This window comes from Lepisma saccharinum, chromosome 11 (genome assembly GCF_977018435.1).
Source record: "Lepisma saccharinum chromosome 11, izLepSacc3.1, whole genome shotgun sequence".
In the NCBI taxonomy this organism is placed as follows: domain Eukaryota; kingdom Metazoa; phylum Arthropoda; class Insecta; order Zygentoma; family Lepismatidae; genus Lepisma; species Lepisma saccharinum.
In genome coordinates this window covers 82,229,563-82,246,092 of record NC_139239.1, presented here as the reverse complement: position 1 = coordinate 82,246,092, position 16,530 = coordinate 82,229,563, and the positions used below count along the sequence as shown (strand labels likewise).

At 35.1% G+C, this 16,530-nt stretch overlaps 1 protein-coding gene across 3 annotated transcripts in view; it reads right to left on the bottom strand.

Annotated features, from left to right (window-relative positions):
* Window positions 1-1,412: 1,412 nt before the first annotated feature.
* Window positions 1,413-16,530, bottom strand: part of LOC145995337 (GILT-like protein 1) — a 34,573-nt gene continuing 19,455 nt past the window's right edge. For all 3 annotated transcript variants that reach the window (XM_083131950.1, XM_083131948.1, XM_083131949.1), the window contains exons 3-6: window positions 14,017-14,154; window positions 12,575-12,745; window positions 2,632-2,778; window positions 1,413-1,629 (exon numbers count right to left, since the gene is read on the bottom strand). In XM_083131950.1, coding sequence (XP_082988076.1) covers window positions 1,462-1,629; window positions 2,632-2,778; window positions 12,575-12,745; window positions 14,017-14,154 — 624 coding nt within the window. In that variant the 3' untranslated portion in view covers window positions 1,413-1,461. The remainder of the gene's footprint in view (window positions 1,630-2,631; window positions 2,779-12,574; window positions 12,746-14,016; window positions 14,155-16,530) is intronic.

The following is a 16,530-nucleotide window of genomic DNA, read 5'->3' as shown; positions in this document are numbered from 1 at the left end:
AGTAATAAATACTGTATTGGCATTTTCAAAACGAGTAGCTCGTGTTAAAAGGTTGTTCCTAGATGTTAAAAGGTTGTTCCTAGATGCATTATGATTAACAAGACATCTGTATTTACATAAAGTCAGTGTTGAAATAAACTTCAATATTGATTTGTACTTTTTGTTGCTTTTTTCCTATATTGAAATATTCTGTATAATACCAACTTGTTCACAGTGTAGAAGAAAACATTGAATAATTAAACATTGGAAACTTTGTTGCCAAGAAATGTCTTTATAATGTCGGAGAATATTTTGGGTGAATGTAATTTTTGTTCAAGCACAGGAAATATTCTTCTAATCAGCCAAGCGTAATGATAGCTTACACTCTACAAAAAAGATATTTGTAAAGAATCGTAGATATTCAGCTAAACTACAAAAGAAAATCTAGTAATTTTTAAGTTAAAAGTACAGAAATAACACAAGTTATTGCTTTGTACTACGTACTTGTATATATGTATCCTGATTTTTTATAATTATATGTCCAATTTATTGTATTATATATCTAAATTTTATTTTGATATATCACTGTATGTTTGAATTTGCCTCCATCGGGTTGTGGCTTTAAAGAGGAATGACCACAAAACGTTTTAGTATTTTCATATTTTCATATTTCTTCCCGGATGGTGACTCTGTTGCCTTGTAATCAAGGATTCCAGGCTTGATCCTGCTTGATGAGACTCATTGAACAGGATTTTGGGGACCACTGTAAACTGTAGGTTAAGTTCCGATTAGCCTACCTGCGCATAAAATGGAGTGAACTACAAATTTTGACAAAACATAATGTCGGAATTCGTTGTAATTGTTCTTTGATTAACAGATTAACAGCTAAATCACGTTGAGCCTCCAAGGTTGGTTAGTGGTAACATCGTCGTTTTATAATCAAGGGGTTCCGGGTTCGATATCATAGGTGGAGGCACATAGTGATTCTGATCCAACTTTAAACTGTAGGTCCAGTCCCGATTTGCTAACTCCAACCCAATGCACAATCTTGAGAAAACGTCCCAGTCCTAGCCACATGTAAGCGACTAGTGACACGTACTGGTTGTCGTGTCACTTTGGTGCGAAAGGTTGCATTGATATGAAGGTTAGCTTCAACTGACAAGTGTCGCTTCAGTCTGGAAACTCCCTTACGCAGAAGTAACTACACGGGACCATTTTGTCTGTTAAGGAAAGACTTCACTGGTTAAGCGCTATGGAAAAAACGGCCCAGTCTGAGTGGCACGCAAGCGACATGTGAAGCGTGCAGCTTCTCGTTTTTCTTGGGTTCGAAAAGTCGCTTTGGCCTGAAAGCTACCCAAGTTACATGACAAGAGTGTCAATTACGCACTCTTGCGACAGACAGACAATTGCATTAACAGAATATTAATAGCAAATGAATATTTTATTATATTATTACATCTGTGTACACAACATAACGATATATTATCGATGAATTGAGACTCCAGCGCTTGTGTCTTGCAACTCTGCATCATGAAATAAGCCGCCTAATTGCGGGTGCTTGCATTCTTCAGGTTTCTTTCCTCGGATTTTTTTGCATAGCACGGCTTTGAAGTTGTATTGTGCTTGGTCCTGGTCGTCATCGTAATAAACCTTTAATTATAAAATATATAAAATGTTATTTTGTGGTCTAATATAAAATAATTTAACGCTAAAACCTACAAAAAGTAACTTTGACTGGAATATTACATAGATGGGAAACATGGTTGTTTACAAAGAGAGACGAAAAATAAATTAGAAGAATTTTTTAAAAATCAAATTCTTTGAATCGTATGTAGACCCTAAAGAGATTAAAAAGCAGGTTATTGAAGAAACGTACCTAATTGTAAGCATATTATTATTAGAATATTTTTAAATGAAGAAGAATTACACGAGCATGGTAAGCAGTTGTAAGAGTTTACGGTGGTTTTGATGGGAAATGCAATAGTAAAAGACTCGTCGAAAGGCAAAAATTAATATCGTTGGTCAGTGTTGAGATTGATCTCAGGAAAATTAGCTGATGTGATCACAAAGGTTACTCTGCTTAGGGACCAATCCTCTATCTGCAATTATTTACCCAATAGTTAGTTATTTATAAAGAAGATAAGAAAATATGCTGAAAGATATAAATAGCCTTATGGAAAGATAGGCAGCACAAAGACATGTATTATCAAGTAAGTAGCTGTTCGGTTCATTATTTTATTGTATGTCAGAAGAGCAATCGCAACTTGAGGAAACTCATTTAATTGCTTTAGCTAACAGCAAGACTCATAACTGGGACTGTCAAATTGTCAAATAATTCCAGTAATATGATGTTATTGTCCAAAAAAGAAGTTGGTTTTCAGAGACACAAGTAGATGGATTAAAATTATAAACGTAGCCTATAATAAATTCCAATGCCCAATGAGAATTTCCGTGGAGGGCTATTGTATGTCATGTTGATCTCCATCGCTTCTGTTTTTTTTTAAATTCAACCTTAGACGACTAAAAGGATGGTTGAGTCTAGAATATTTAGTAAGAAGTGTAATTTAATAGTAGTCTGAGCCATACCAAATGATACACGCTCGCTGATTGCACATTGATTCCCCAAATACACGAACTGGAAGCGAAGCTTACCCCATTGAATTCTACCCTTGGCACGAATGCTAGAGGTGGGTTCAAGCAATGTGTTCTTCCACCATTGGCAGCCAGTAAATCGTCCGTCTCGTCGCAAGATGCACATTCTTCAGTCTTATCGTAGTTCAGACTCAGCTGTTTGGCACACTGGAAAAAAAGTTTTAATGCTTGAAAATATTTTTCTTATTATTAAGCAAAGTTTGCTAGTATACAAGTAAATCTTCTAAAATAATTTGCAACAACTGTTTATTCTAAAGAAGAAACAATTGGAGTTGCTTTCAACATAACTGGAGATTACGTGTAAGTATATGTGTTTGGCTATAATTGTAGTATTATTATAAACTATGATTGTTTATTTATATATTAATAGAGATCTCTTTAATTTTAGTATGATCTGTGTTTATTATGTCTATGAAAGCGTTCAGTTAAAGATGATAAATGGTTAATGTAATCATGTTATTTATGGTGGAGTGGTTATATTGTCCCTTAATCAATATCATCACATCCTCACTCATCTTTATGTTCGCAATTAGCCAAAAGTGGCAGGAAAGCAAAGTATAATAAACGAAATCAATCAATCAATCAAATACTGTTATTTACATGGAAATTAGATATGAGCAGAGGACTTTATTTTGTTAGGAGGAACCTGGCCCGTAGTTAATGTTCCACGTTATACGAGTATTTGCACTATCATTGTAATAAACCGTTTGGATACGACCGTCAGTGGCGTTTCCTTGCGTTGACAAATAACAAAAATGTTAATCATCCACCCCTATCTTTTCTGTGAAATACAAACTATAAACTAAATTTGTCAAACCTATCTTAAATGCCTTCTGAAGTACCACGGAAGGAGATAAAAGTCAATATATTTTTTTATGGATGATCTAACTCGGCACTTGTAATAAGGAATTCCACATTATTGCCTTATACAGAGATTCTGCATTTCCCTATGTCATAGGAATTACAGTTCTTGTTTTGCAAAAAACAGATGACAATAATCAAGCTGTATAATATTTCCCTATCTTTTCTTACCTTTCCATTGCACTACTCTATTTCAGTCTTCCGTTGAGTATTCAAGAGAAAGTTAATTATACCAGGGGTGGCAAAAAATCTGTTAAATTTGAAGAAACTAGAAATATGCTCTTCAAACTCATAGCTTTTCACTCGAGCCTCACAAAAGATTCAAATCAGATTTAGTTCAGAATAATAAGTGTATCCAACAGTAAAATTCGATCAACACATCCACCCGCAAATCCAATCTGAAATTTCGTCGAGTTATTTCCTTTCCAAAATGTCTCTCAAAACTGTTTCCAGTACATTTTTTTCCTTTAATACGCGTACATGTGAACATTGTGAATTTAGGACAAAGTCGACCATTGTTAATCCCTTATTTCTTCTCCACATATGAAAGCAAAGGAAAGCACATATTTTTTGCACTGCCATCTTAAAATAATCGTAAAACAAGTTTAAATGTCAAATAGTACCGACGCGGAGTGGAAAAAGACAAACAGTTCAAAATGAACACAAATTCTTAAATAGCTTAGCACATGGGTTGGAGGCACAGTGCTCATGGCAACCATTGTCTCAAAAAGAGAGAAAGCGTTGGATATACACGTAGAAAAATGACTGTACAGTCACTTTTCTTCGGAGAAAAATGAATATCCAAAGAATACCAAGTAATTGAAAGGGCAGCCAAAAATGCCCTTACAAAAATGACTCCCCACTTTATTTACTACTAACTGAGGAGGGATTCACTATTCCCCGTAAAGAAATAAATGCCAACTTAATTTACTGCTAACTGAGATGAGGAATGACTGCCACTAAAATTATTATTAAATGAGAAGGAAGTTACAATTCCATCGTAGAAAAATTACTGTCCAATTAATTTATTATTATGTGGGAAGAGAGTTACAATTCCCGGTAGAAAAAAGACTGCCCACTTCACATCTTATTAACTGAGAAGGAAGTCAAAATTACCCTTAGAAAAATGACTACAAACTTAATTAACTACTAACTGAGGAGGGAATCCCAATTCGTCGTAGACAAATGACTGCCCAACTAATTTAATATTAAATGAGGAGAGGTTTACAATTTCCCCTAGAAAAATACCTGTCCACTTCATTTACAACTAACTGAGGGCGGAGTCGCACTTCCCCGTAGAAATATGACTGCTCACTTAAAATCCTACTACCTGAGGATGAAGTCAAACTTCAGGGTAGAAAAATGACTATCCACTTCATTTACAACTAACTGAGGAGGGAGTCGTACTTCCCCATAGAAAAGTGACTGCTCACTTTAAATCCTACTATCTGCGGATGAAGTCAAACTTCTCCGTAGAAAAATGACTCCTCACTTAAATTCCTACTACCTAAGGATGAAGTCAAACTTCCCAGTAACAAAATTTCTGTACACTTCATTTACAACTAACTGAAAACTGATTCGTACTTCCCCGTAGAAAAATGACTGTCCAGTTCATTTACAACAAACTGAAGAGGGAGTGGTACTTCGCCTTAGAACAATTATTGTCCACTTTATTTACAACTAACCGAGGACGGAGTCGTATTTCCCCGTAGAAAAGTGACTGCTCACTTAAAATCCTACTACCTGAGGAGGAAGTCAAACTTCTCCGTAGAAAAATGACTGCTCACTTAAATTCCTACTACCTAAGGATGAAGTCAAACTTCCCAGTAACAAAATTACTATACACTTCATTTACAACTAACTGAAAACGGATTCGTACTTCCCGTAGAAAAATGAATGCCACTTAAAATCCTACTACCTGAGGAGGATGTCAAACTTCTCTATAGAAAAAGGACTCCCCACTTCATTTACAACTAACTGAGGACGGAGTAGTACTTCCCCGTAAAAAAATGAATGCCACTTAAAATCCTATTAACTGAGGAGGGAGTCAGACATCACCGTAGGAAAATGACTGTCCACTTCATTTACAACTGAGGACGGAGTCGTACTTCCCGGTAGATAAATGACTGCTCACTTAAAATCCTACTGATTGAGGAGGAAGTCAAACTTCACCATAGAAAAATGACTGTCCACTTCATTTACAACTAACTGTGGACGGAGTCGCTCTTCGTCGTAAAAAATTACTGCTCCTTTAAAATCCTACTACTGTGGAGGAAGGCAAACTTCACCGTAGGAAAACGATTGTCCACTTCATTTACTACTAACTGAGGACGGAGTCGCACTTCCCCGTAGAAAAATAAACTGATCACTTAAAATCCTACTACCTAAGGATGAAGTCAAACTTCCCAGCAGAAATATGCCTGTCCACTTTATTTACAACTAACTGAGGACAGAGTCGCACTTTCCCGTAGAAAAATGACTGCTCACTTAAAATCGTACTACCTGAGGATGAAGTCAAACTTCCCAGTAACAAAAATGTCACTTGATTTACAACTAACTGAAAACGGAGTCGTACTTCCCAGTAGACATATGCCTATCCACTTCATTTACAACTAACTGAAGACGTAGTCGTACTTCCCCGTAGAAAAATGACTGCCCACTTTAAATCCTACTAACTGAGAAGGAAGTCAAACTTCAACGTAAGAAAATGACTGTCCACTTCATTTAGAAATAACTGAGGACAGAGTCGTACGTCGCCGTAGAAAAATCACTGCTCACTCAAAATCCTACTACCTGAGGAGGAAGTCAAACATCTCGGTACAAAAATGACTGCCCACTTTAAATCCTACTAACTGATTAGGAAGTCAAACTTCACCGTAGAAAAATGGCTGTCCACTTCATTTACAACTAACTAAGGACGGAGTCGCACTTCCCCGTAGAAAAATGACTGCTTACTTAAAATCCTACTACCTGAGGATGAAGTCAAACTTCTCCGTAGAAAAATGACTGTCCACTTAATTTACAACTAACTGAAAACGGAGTCGTATTTCCCAGTAGACATATGACTGTCCACTTCATTTACAACTAACTGAAGATGTAGTCGTACTTTCCCTTAGAAAAATGACTGCCCACTTTAAATCCTACTACCTGAGAAGGAAGTCAAACTTCACCGTAGGAAAATGACTGTCCACTTCATTTACAACTAACTGAAGATGTAGTCGTACTTTCCCTTAGAAAAATGAATGCCCCCTTTAAATCCTACTACCTGAGAATGAAGTCAAACTTCACCGTAGGAAAATGACTGTCCACTTGATTTAGAAATAACTGAGGACAGAGTCGTACGTCCCCGTGTAAGAATGACTGCTCACTCTAAATCCTATTACCTGAGGTGTAAGTCAAACTTCTCCGTAGAAAAATGACTGTCCACTTAATTTACAACTAACTGGGAACGGAGGAGTACATCCTCGTAGAGAAATGACTGTCCACTTAAAATCCAACTAACTCAAAAGGAAGTCAAACTTCACCGTAGGAAAATGAATGACTGCCCACTTCATTTACAACTAACTGAGGACGGAGTCGAACATCCCCGTAGAAAAATGACTTCTCACTTAAAATCATACTAACTGAGGAGGAAGTCACACTTCACCGTATGAAAATTCCTGTCAACTTCATTTATTAATAACTGAGGAGGAAGTCGTACTTTCCCGTAGAGAAATGACTGTTCACTTAAAATCCTACTTCCTGACGATGAAGTCAAACTTCCGTGAAGAAAAATGACTGTCCACTTCAGATACTACTGAGGAGGTAGTCGTACTTCCCAGTAGAAAAATGACTGCCTACTTAAAATCCTACTAACTGAGGAGGAAATCAAACTTCACCGTAAGAAAATGACTGTGCACTTCATTTACAACTAACTGAAGACGGAGTCGCACTTCCCCGTAGAAAAATGACTGTCCTGTTCATTTACAACAAACTGAAGGGGGAGTCGTACTTCCCCGTAGAAAAGTGACTGCCCACTTTAAATCCTACTAACTGAGGATGAAGTCAAACTTCTCCATAGAAATATGAATGCCCACTTCATTTACTACTAACTGAAGAGGGAATGACTGCCCACTTAAAGTATTATTAATTGAGGAAGCAGTAATAAATCTGTGATAGTAAAATAACTAGCCACTGAATTTATGAGGAGAGAGTTACAATTCTCCTGCAGAAATACACTATGTGTATGAGTGCACTCTTTATTTACGATACTAACTGAGGAGGGATTCCCAATTCTCGTTGAAAATTGTTTAATTCTGAGGAGAGTGTCATAATTCCCCGTAGAATAATGATTGATTGATTGATTTAGTTTATTTTACTTTGCTTTTATGCCACTGTTGATTAAATGCGAAGATGGATGAGTGATGATGATATGATGAAATTGACACTCACAAACACGCATGCCCAGACCGGGATTCGAATCCGGTACCCTCTTGCGTCCTAGCGGGATGTGCCCATAGAAAAATAACTTCGCAATTAATTTACTGATAACTGGGAGCAAGATAAGTTTGAGATCTATTTTTTTCACAAACTGATAATAATATATATTTAATAGTACCCTAATGCTATAAAAGGGTGCCTGGATGATGACACCTTTTTGCAAATTTTGCTCATTTTGTTCGTTCGGCACCCTGTTTGACCTTCTCCTCCTCCCCTCTTCCATTCATGGTTCTGCACCTGAGTGCACTTCAAGAAACGCTTGTTTTGGACTAACTATATTAACATGCAAGTGCCATAAACTCATAAGATTAGGAAGTAATGCATATTGAAAGTTACCAGGGAGTCAAGTGACACCCCTCGACTTAACTACGGGTCCACATGGCTACTAGACTCATCTCATGTAAGAACTGTTGACTACCAGCAAGTGTACTTCACGAGTCTTTAAGAGTGAGACACAATAATCCGTTATGATTTTCTAAGTTTAACAGGAGTACACGTCCCCCCAATTTTCCGTATCTTTGAATTATTGAAAAGGGACGCGTCCCCCGTTACGCCCCTTACAGTTGGATCGTGGTAGTGCATGTTTGGGAGCAAGTAACATACACATATATAAATTGAGATAAGAGAGCGATGGGACTCAATGCGCTCATTATACGTATATGTCACGTTTATGTGTATGTCATGTATGTCACGTATTATCTCGATTGATCCATCCGCTCGTTTATGTAAGTAAACAGTTGAAAGTTAACAATCGATATAGCTTCGATTATCTATCCATTTAAAATGTGAGATGTCGCCGAAAAAATCGAGCTATTGAAATGGAAGTTGGGTAGCTGGAAATATGTGAAGTTCCAACTAGATACATCATTAACATTTCAATCCAGCCGAAACACATGAATTACCAAAGAATATAGCATAACATTAGATGAACGAACAATCGTCAAACCTGCAAATTGCTTCCCTCGATTCCGTGCAACTTATATGCACGATACCCAGGTTCATGCGACTGGAACCACAGGGTGTGGATTTTTATCTTTCACGTCTGTCCTCTATATTAGTACCGTTGTGTGCTAATGACAGACAGTTTCTTTAGATCAAAAAGGCTAATCGGGATTATACTTGCAGTTTAAAGTACTATCTGAACCACTGTTCAATGCACCTCCACTGGAAATCGAGCCCAGCATCACTTGATTACAACAAGACAGCAGTAGCAACAACAACGGAGAAGCCACAGCACAAAAAGAAAATATAAACTTGTGTTACAGAAATTGTGGAAATTTTTTAAGCTGAAGCATTTATGGAGTAATTTTTAAAAAATGCTAGAGATAATCTAAATGAGCCGAAGTGAGATGAAAATACATAGTTTTGTCTCCACCTCTCATAAACCGTTTTTCGGAACGTTGACCGTCTTGTGTGCCGTTGAAAAAACAAGAAACTGCATATAAACTCATGTTCATTTCCCCCACATGGTTGAAATTTAGCAACTCCATCTCGCACTTTGACTCCTGTTTCAGGTAGTAGCAACTAAGTCTGCATTGACTTTTCTAGGGGAAATTTTGACTCGCTCCTCAGTTAGTGGTAAATTAAGTGGCAGTCATGTTTCTATGGGGAAATTTTACTCCCTCTTTATTTAATAGCAAATTACGTGGGCAGTCATTTTCCTACGGGGAATTTTGGCTCCCTTCTCAATGAGTAGTAAATTAAGTGGCAGTCATTTTTCTACGAGGAATTGTGACTTATCCCTTATTTATTTGTAAATTAAGTGGAAGGTCATTTTCCTACTGGGAATTGTAACTCCTTCTCATTTAATACTAAATTACGTGGGCAGTCATTTTTCTAAATGGAATGGTGACTTCCTCTATGTTTAATCGTAAATTAAGTGAAGTCATTTTTCAATTGGGTATTTTTACTCCTTTGTCATGTAATAATAAATTAAGTAGATACTCATTTATCTTCTGACCATTGTGACTTTTCCTCATTTAATACTCAATTAAATGGACAGACATTTTTCTACGGAGAATTGTGACTCCTTCCTCATTTATTCGTAAATTAAGTTTGCAGTTATTTTTCTATGGGAAATTTTGACTGCTCTTGACTGGACAGTCAATTTTCTATGGAGTCAGAATTACCCATTACAGCGGGAGCTCAAAGCAGAGAATTAATAAAAGTCATCTAAATACTGATGACTAGTTCTATTTATAAAGAGATAGGTACGTTCTTCTATTTTTCAATTTCCTTTGGGCGTTGACATAAGACTTACACACCCAGAGAAAAAGCCACTCACCGCAGTATTAGGAATATTTGGAAAATATTATCTTTCTTGTATTAAGGTGTTATTTGAGATCGAAGTTCAGCTTATTAATAGGAGTAGATAGGTTACAATGTGTTGATTTTTAATACCATGTTGTCATATAACATTGAAATTGGATTTGGATGTAACTTTATTTCAGGAAGTTATTTTGATTATTGGTTCAAATGTATTGTATCGACCTTCGCTGTTATTTAACATGACATAAGTCGTAACACAGTGTGTGTACTGTCAAAATAGTTCTATTAAATGTATATTCCTTTGACCGAATAGTTGGATGCGCGAATCTGGATATTGATTGATTGATTGATTTGTTGTTTAAGTCCACTTTATGCTCAGGGAGGCTAATCGGGACTGGACCTACAGTTTAAAGTGGGATCCGAACCATTGTGCCTCCAGAATCTGGATATTTTAAAGGATTTTATAATCCAATATGATCCATGGGTACGAATCAGTACATATCGTCCTGTTATAAGTTGCTTAAGAGTTTCTATATCATAATTATTTAGCACATAATTTAGAATTGATTTCACATAGTTTTCTCTTTGTAACATTTAAAGTTTCCTAAATAGCCAAATCAATATAACCGATGTTTATAAAAAATAGCCATCATCTTATAAGTTAGGTAGATTACCAACAAAATATATTTCTACTTTTATTGGTTAGGATAGGTCACTATAATTTTGATTAATGTAACTTTTAACTCCCATTGGAAGTCATAAAATAAAAACTCACTATACCAACACCTGCTATCCTTTCAGTTCACTATACTATTTCTTTGTATCTGTAGTAATTTCGTAACAATAATCAGATATCAGAAAGCTCAATTGTTGACATGAACCAACAACCAATTGCGAAAATTTTCCAGAATTAAATTGATATTTTATATTTTACTCGATACTTTTTTGTAGCTTTATTAACTTCTGAGTTATTCAAAGTTAAACATATATCGATTGTTGAATCTCGATTATTTGCTTCCCTTTAATAGTTCATCATATCAACATTCATTACATCACTGTACGTTGGTATTAGGTATATATTTCTGTACACTAAGTTTTATGTTTCCGTCTTTAGTATTTTCCGACAAATCGATAGGTACCAATCGATTTCGATTGTTAACTGAAACGAACAAACGAATAGGCCGATCGAGAAGTTGTACGAGCGCATCATATTGAGAATTTAGCAATTCTTTGGACCCACCAAATTTCTTATGTCTAGTTTCGGAGATATCGAATATTGCATATTCTACCCATTGAAATGGTGAAGTATAATTATGAAAATGTGGGAAGGAATTATAATAAGGTGATATTAGTTATTTTAATTATTTTTTCTACATCATAAGATATTTATATAAGTTAAATGCATATATAAACCATACGAAACTAATTATGCGTGGTGGTCAATCCATAACAAATCAACTAGTAATCTTGTTTGATGTCAGAGATGTATTCTTTTTGCCGTAAACATGTACGAAGATTAGCAAAGAATCAATATTTTCAATTTTATTGGGTCAACCATTGTTGAGTTAGATTATGGAGTTTAATTCCCACGTAGGAATTTTTTAATGCAATTTTCTCTATGTCCATCTAGCAGATACAACCATCAAAATTTAAAATTTACTAGGGCATCAAGCCAATATTTTTATTCCTATATTACGTCTGGACAAAGGGAGCGAATAAGATGAGGGACGGGAGAGAAAGTGCCTGAGAACGGTGTGCAGAAAGCTTCTTGCTGATAATAAAACCCACTTAGGTTGATAGATTATAGTGAGGGTAGAACACACAATTAATATGAAAGGTACATGTGAGGACATAAGGAGAGAGGCTATGGAAAAAGCTTCATTGATGTATGGAAATGTGAGTACAACCTCAAAGGCTCATACTGAAATAAACCTATATTCTATTCTATTCTATTAATTTTGTTCTAAATGAAATGTTGTATGGCTTAATTTAACCCTATTGAGATAATAAATGATAATAATAATAAATAATAACCTTTCTTGATTTGACTATTTATGAAACTGTAAATGCTACAAAGATAAAACTTTGTGTAATTAAGTGGATTTGAAATGATAATTAGTTATGATAGAAAGTACGTATCTTCATTATTTAATATTAAGAAATGTGCAAATACATAAGTTAGTTTCCCAATGTGTATGTTGTAATGAGTATTCTGATAAGTTAAAAACTGTAAAGAATGAATGTTATAGATTTTGTGATTTTATATGTATTTACATAATATATAAAGGCCTATTCTTTTACGACTTCTCCTGTTGAGTTAACTGTGCTTACTCACTCTCTTTCCTGCCTTGGTGGGGTCCTTCGCACTCATCACACAATTAACGAACTCCACCTGCTCCCTCTCGTCCCTGTTCCAAGCCAGGAAGCAAGCCTGTACTTTGTTCGCGGCGCACTCCTCCGGGCCATGCTGGCAGCTGAACGACCACGAGCCGTCTCTGTACACTTGCTGAAATTAGAAGCATTCAATGCCATCGTCATATATAGAGCCAAACTAAAACTATTACCAGTTTCGTTCTTCTGATATGATGTAAGGAATGCAACATACAAATGAAAATGTGTCCATAATTTCAATAAATACATTATTCCTGCTAATGTTAAATATAATGTGAAATTCACATTTGAATGTTTTAAAATTAATATTAAAAGTGCACATCTCCTAGGTTCGATTACGAATATATGAATTCACTGCAGGAATTATATATTCTGTCAAAAGCTGATGATAGAAAAAAATTGTTGTTAATATGCAATTCTCTTCTCGTTTTGACAAGTTACCCTATCACGCGATTAGAATTTTTTTAGTTTCAAATGATCTTCTTTTAAAGAAAATTCTTGTTCTAGAAACTTCACTTGAATATTATATTATAAAATTAAGTTCAATAATTCCATTATGAATTATACTATTATATAATATGAAAGAACATAAACATTTTCAGAAATAAGGCAAGTACCGTTTTAAGTAGTAGCCTATATTCAGTACTCAAATATCGAAAAAATCTTAAGGTGATAGATATTATCTTTATTCTGATTTAAAAAATAATTAATATCTCACGTTGTAACTTTTGATTACTGTAAGTTTAAAAACTTGATTTTAATGTCTGGAAATCTAATGCACTACTGTCATTAATTAGTCTAAAACTTCATTATTGTGTATTCAGCGTCAAAACACTAAATTAATATTAAATTACGAATTACTAAACGAATACGAATGCTAATTCCTTATAGGGTCATAATCCAAATATGTATTATATTATATATTAATCTGCAAATGTACCATATTGCATACCATCGAAGTGCTTATCATGCAATAGAATAACCGTTGTTGAAGATGATAAACACAGCGCGGACACCTCACTGTTTGTGTTTATATAGATGTAAAAATATTGTGCGCACTCCTTGCCTTTCAATTAAATAAATCCTATGTAAAAAGTGCTTTGAATTATCACGAATGAATATTAACTTGAAATGATTAATCTCATCATCCAATTCTTTCTTCTTCACACTTTATCCCGAGTAGAGAGAAAATGTACACTCTCAAATTTATTTCAGGTATATAATCGGTCTTTTTTCCCATAAGTTTTTGACAGGTTAGACTGTGAGATATTTTGTTACTGGATCAGAGCATTACCTTCTCTATCTGTTACCTCAAGATGGTCTTGATCAGAGGCGGCAAGACCCCAAATAATCTAAAAATCACTGAACAACTACTAATATACTTACGCTGGCTTTGCCATAAGGTATGAACTGCACGATCATATACCTATTAAGCTGCTTCCACGTTGGATAGAATTGCTTTCTGATGAAGCGTTTGCTATCTGGACATAGGCTCTCGTAATAAATGGAAACTAATACCTTTGACTGAAAGAGAAAAAGAGGGACTGTTAGTGTAATTCCTTTAGGAAATTCATTATACAATACTTATTCTAAATTTATATAATCATGGAAGGTTTCCTATAGTTACCTCCGACATTTGACCAACAATGTATTTTTTGTTTTCATGGTAATTTTTGAAGGATCACAATCTATTTTCGCTTTGGAACTTGTAGCTTTTGTTTCACAGTTGGAGGAGCAAAGTATAAAGAGAGTTTACATATGATCATAATGCAAATTTATCACACAGCTAGCACTAAAGCGATATTGTATTGCGCCCTTTAGAGTTGTAGCAACATTTCCATAAAATAGATTCAAGTGGGTTCCCCCTGGACATCGTTTAACAACTGGAATTTTTTATCCCTGTCTCTGAAAGTCAGGTTAATTCGGCAGACATTGCGATGTGTGACGGTGTACAGGATACGATTCCTTCGTTTTCAACTCCTTGTACACTTCCTAATTTTGGCTACCACTTAAAATTCTCCGGCTTTCTTTTTTCAATTGTGATTATTTCAAAAAAATATCGTGATGCATTTACACCTATTTTGGAGTATTACTTTAAAAAGGAACTAACAAAAATTTGTTCCAGAGATAATTGTGAACTTTCGTTAAATTTATGGTGGTGTGAATCCTGTACTCATAGTTAACCTCATTGTTTTATGTACATAAATTACTCGATCATCTTAGGAAAAAACTTATTGTTTCAAATGACACCTTTCAACACTAGAACTGAGAATCGATTGACTAAATTTATTAACACATTATTTTTACAAACACACACAGAGAGCTGTAAAAATAATATTTACACTGGCATTTAAGAGCACAATAAGAAACTCGCATCACGCAGAGGTTTGCATTTAATTATTTCTAATTGAAACATATAATTTTGATGCAAATACCAACATTATTTTGCTCAAGCATATAGAGATAAAATATTCACTGAAAGGATTAATAAAAACTTTAACTTTCCAGGAATACTCCGTCAAGTGTGTCTTTTAAGAACACTAAAAAATATTCACAACGTAAGTAACACAGATACAATAGCAACCTGAAATGACCTAAGATAACACACAAATATGCTAAAACAGTTTTGATAATTGTTAATTGTTGTAATCAAAATTGATGTTTCATACTTCATATATTCTTACTTCATATTTTACATACACTTCATTCTTAATCTTTAAATTCCTATGTAACTCTTTATTAATGATTATCTCTTTACTTCATGTTCTCTATGGTATTAACTTCTTTTGAAGATAAAAACAAAGAAAACTATCGTATTAGCAGCACTTTTTATCCAAATCTCAACTGTGAAAAGTTAAGGTTCAGCTTATATTCGCCATCTTGGCTTTTGCGTACTACGTATCATCATATCGCATGCTGTTTAAAAATGGTGCTTATTTCTCATTTTCAAGTTATATTGTAAAGAAAACAGTGAGAGTTATGAAGTGAAACGAAACTACCTTTCCTAACTAGAAAAGGAATGCGTTGAAGGGAAATTCTATACGTGCATATTCTTTTCCAAATACTAGATACATAGAATAAAACTGCTATTGGTAATTTTACTTCCCTCAATCTTTCTGATTATTGTATATTTCCATTCCCCCTCGAACTTTACGGGTGCCGCTTATATCCAGGTCTTGTCCCCCTCGAATTTTTAGGGTGCAGCTTATATCCGAGTTCGGCTTATTTTCGGGACAACACGGTAAAATTATTTTATGGATTAAGAACTTTGATATTATTTACATATTTATTACCACCAAGATATATTTCACCACTTCCGTATAGTCCCAACGGATTTCTTCATTTTTACAGAAGAAACTACTTAAGTGAATGAGTTTCTGTAGCATTTTGAAAGTTCGTGTAGATATTTTCTTTCGTCGTGGAATGTATTTGACCAGGAATTCATGTGTTTTTCAAGAAAAATATCTCTCCGACGCACAAATGCTGTTGCTCTTATTTGCTTCCGTGAACTGGATGTTGCGATGACGTAACCCCCTGTCAGTGTTTCCAACCACGCCGTTGTTTTCCAAGAAGATGAATAAACGAAATATACATTCCTGATATTACAAGGACCGAAAATGTTAACTATGTTTGCTTAACCTCACCTAACCTAACCTAACCTTACCGTGAATGGTTTTTGGGGCTACGCGTGAAATGGTTTGTGGGGCATTTTTCTGTTACGAAGGTTGGAAACGCTGCATACCCACTGATTATCCACTACGCTAGTCAAGCTCCGCTCGCCATATTGTGTGTTATGGAAGCGAAAAAAGGAAGAACAATAATTACTCGTAATGTGAAAAATTGAAATTATTTTCGTGAAAGAAGCCAAATCCCACCTTCAAGAATCTTTCGCAATGCAGA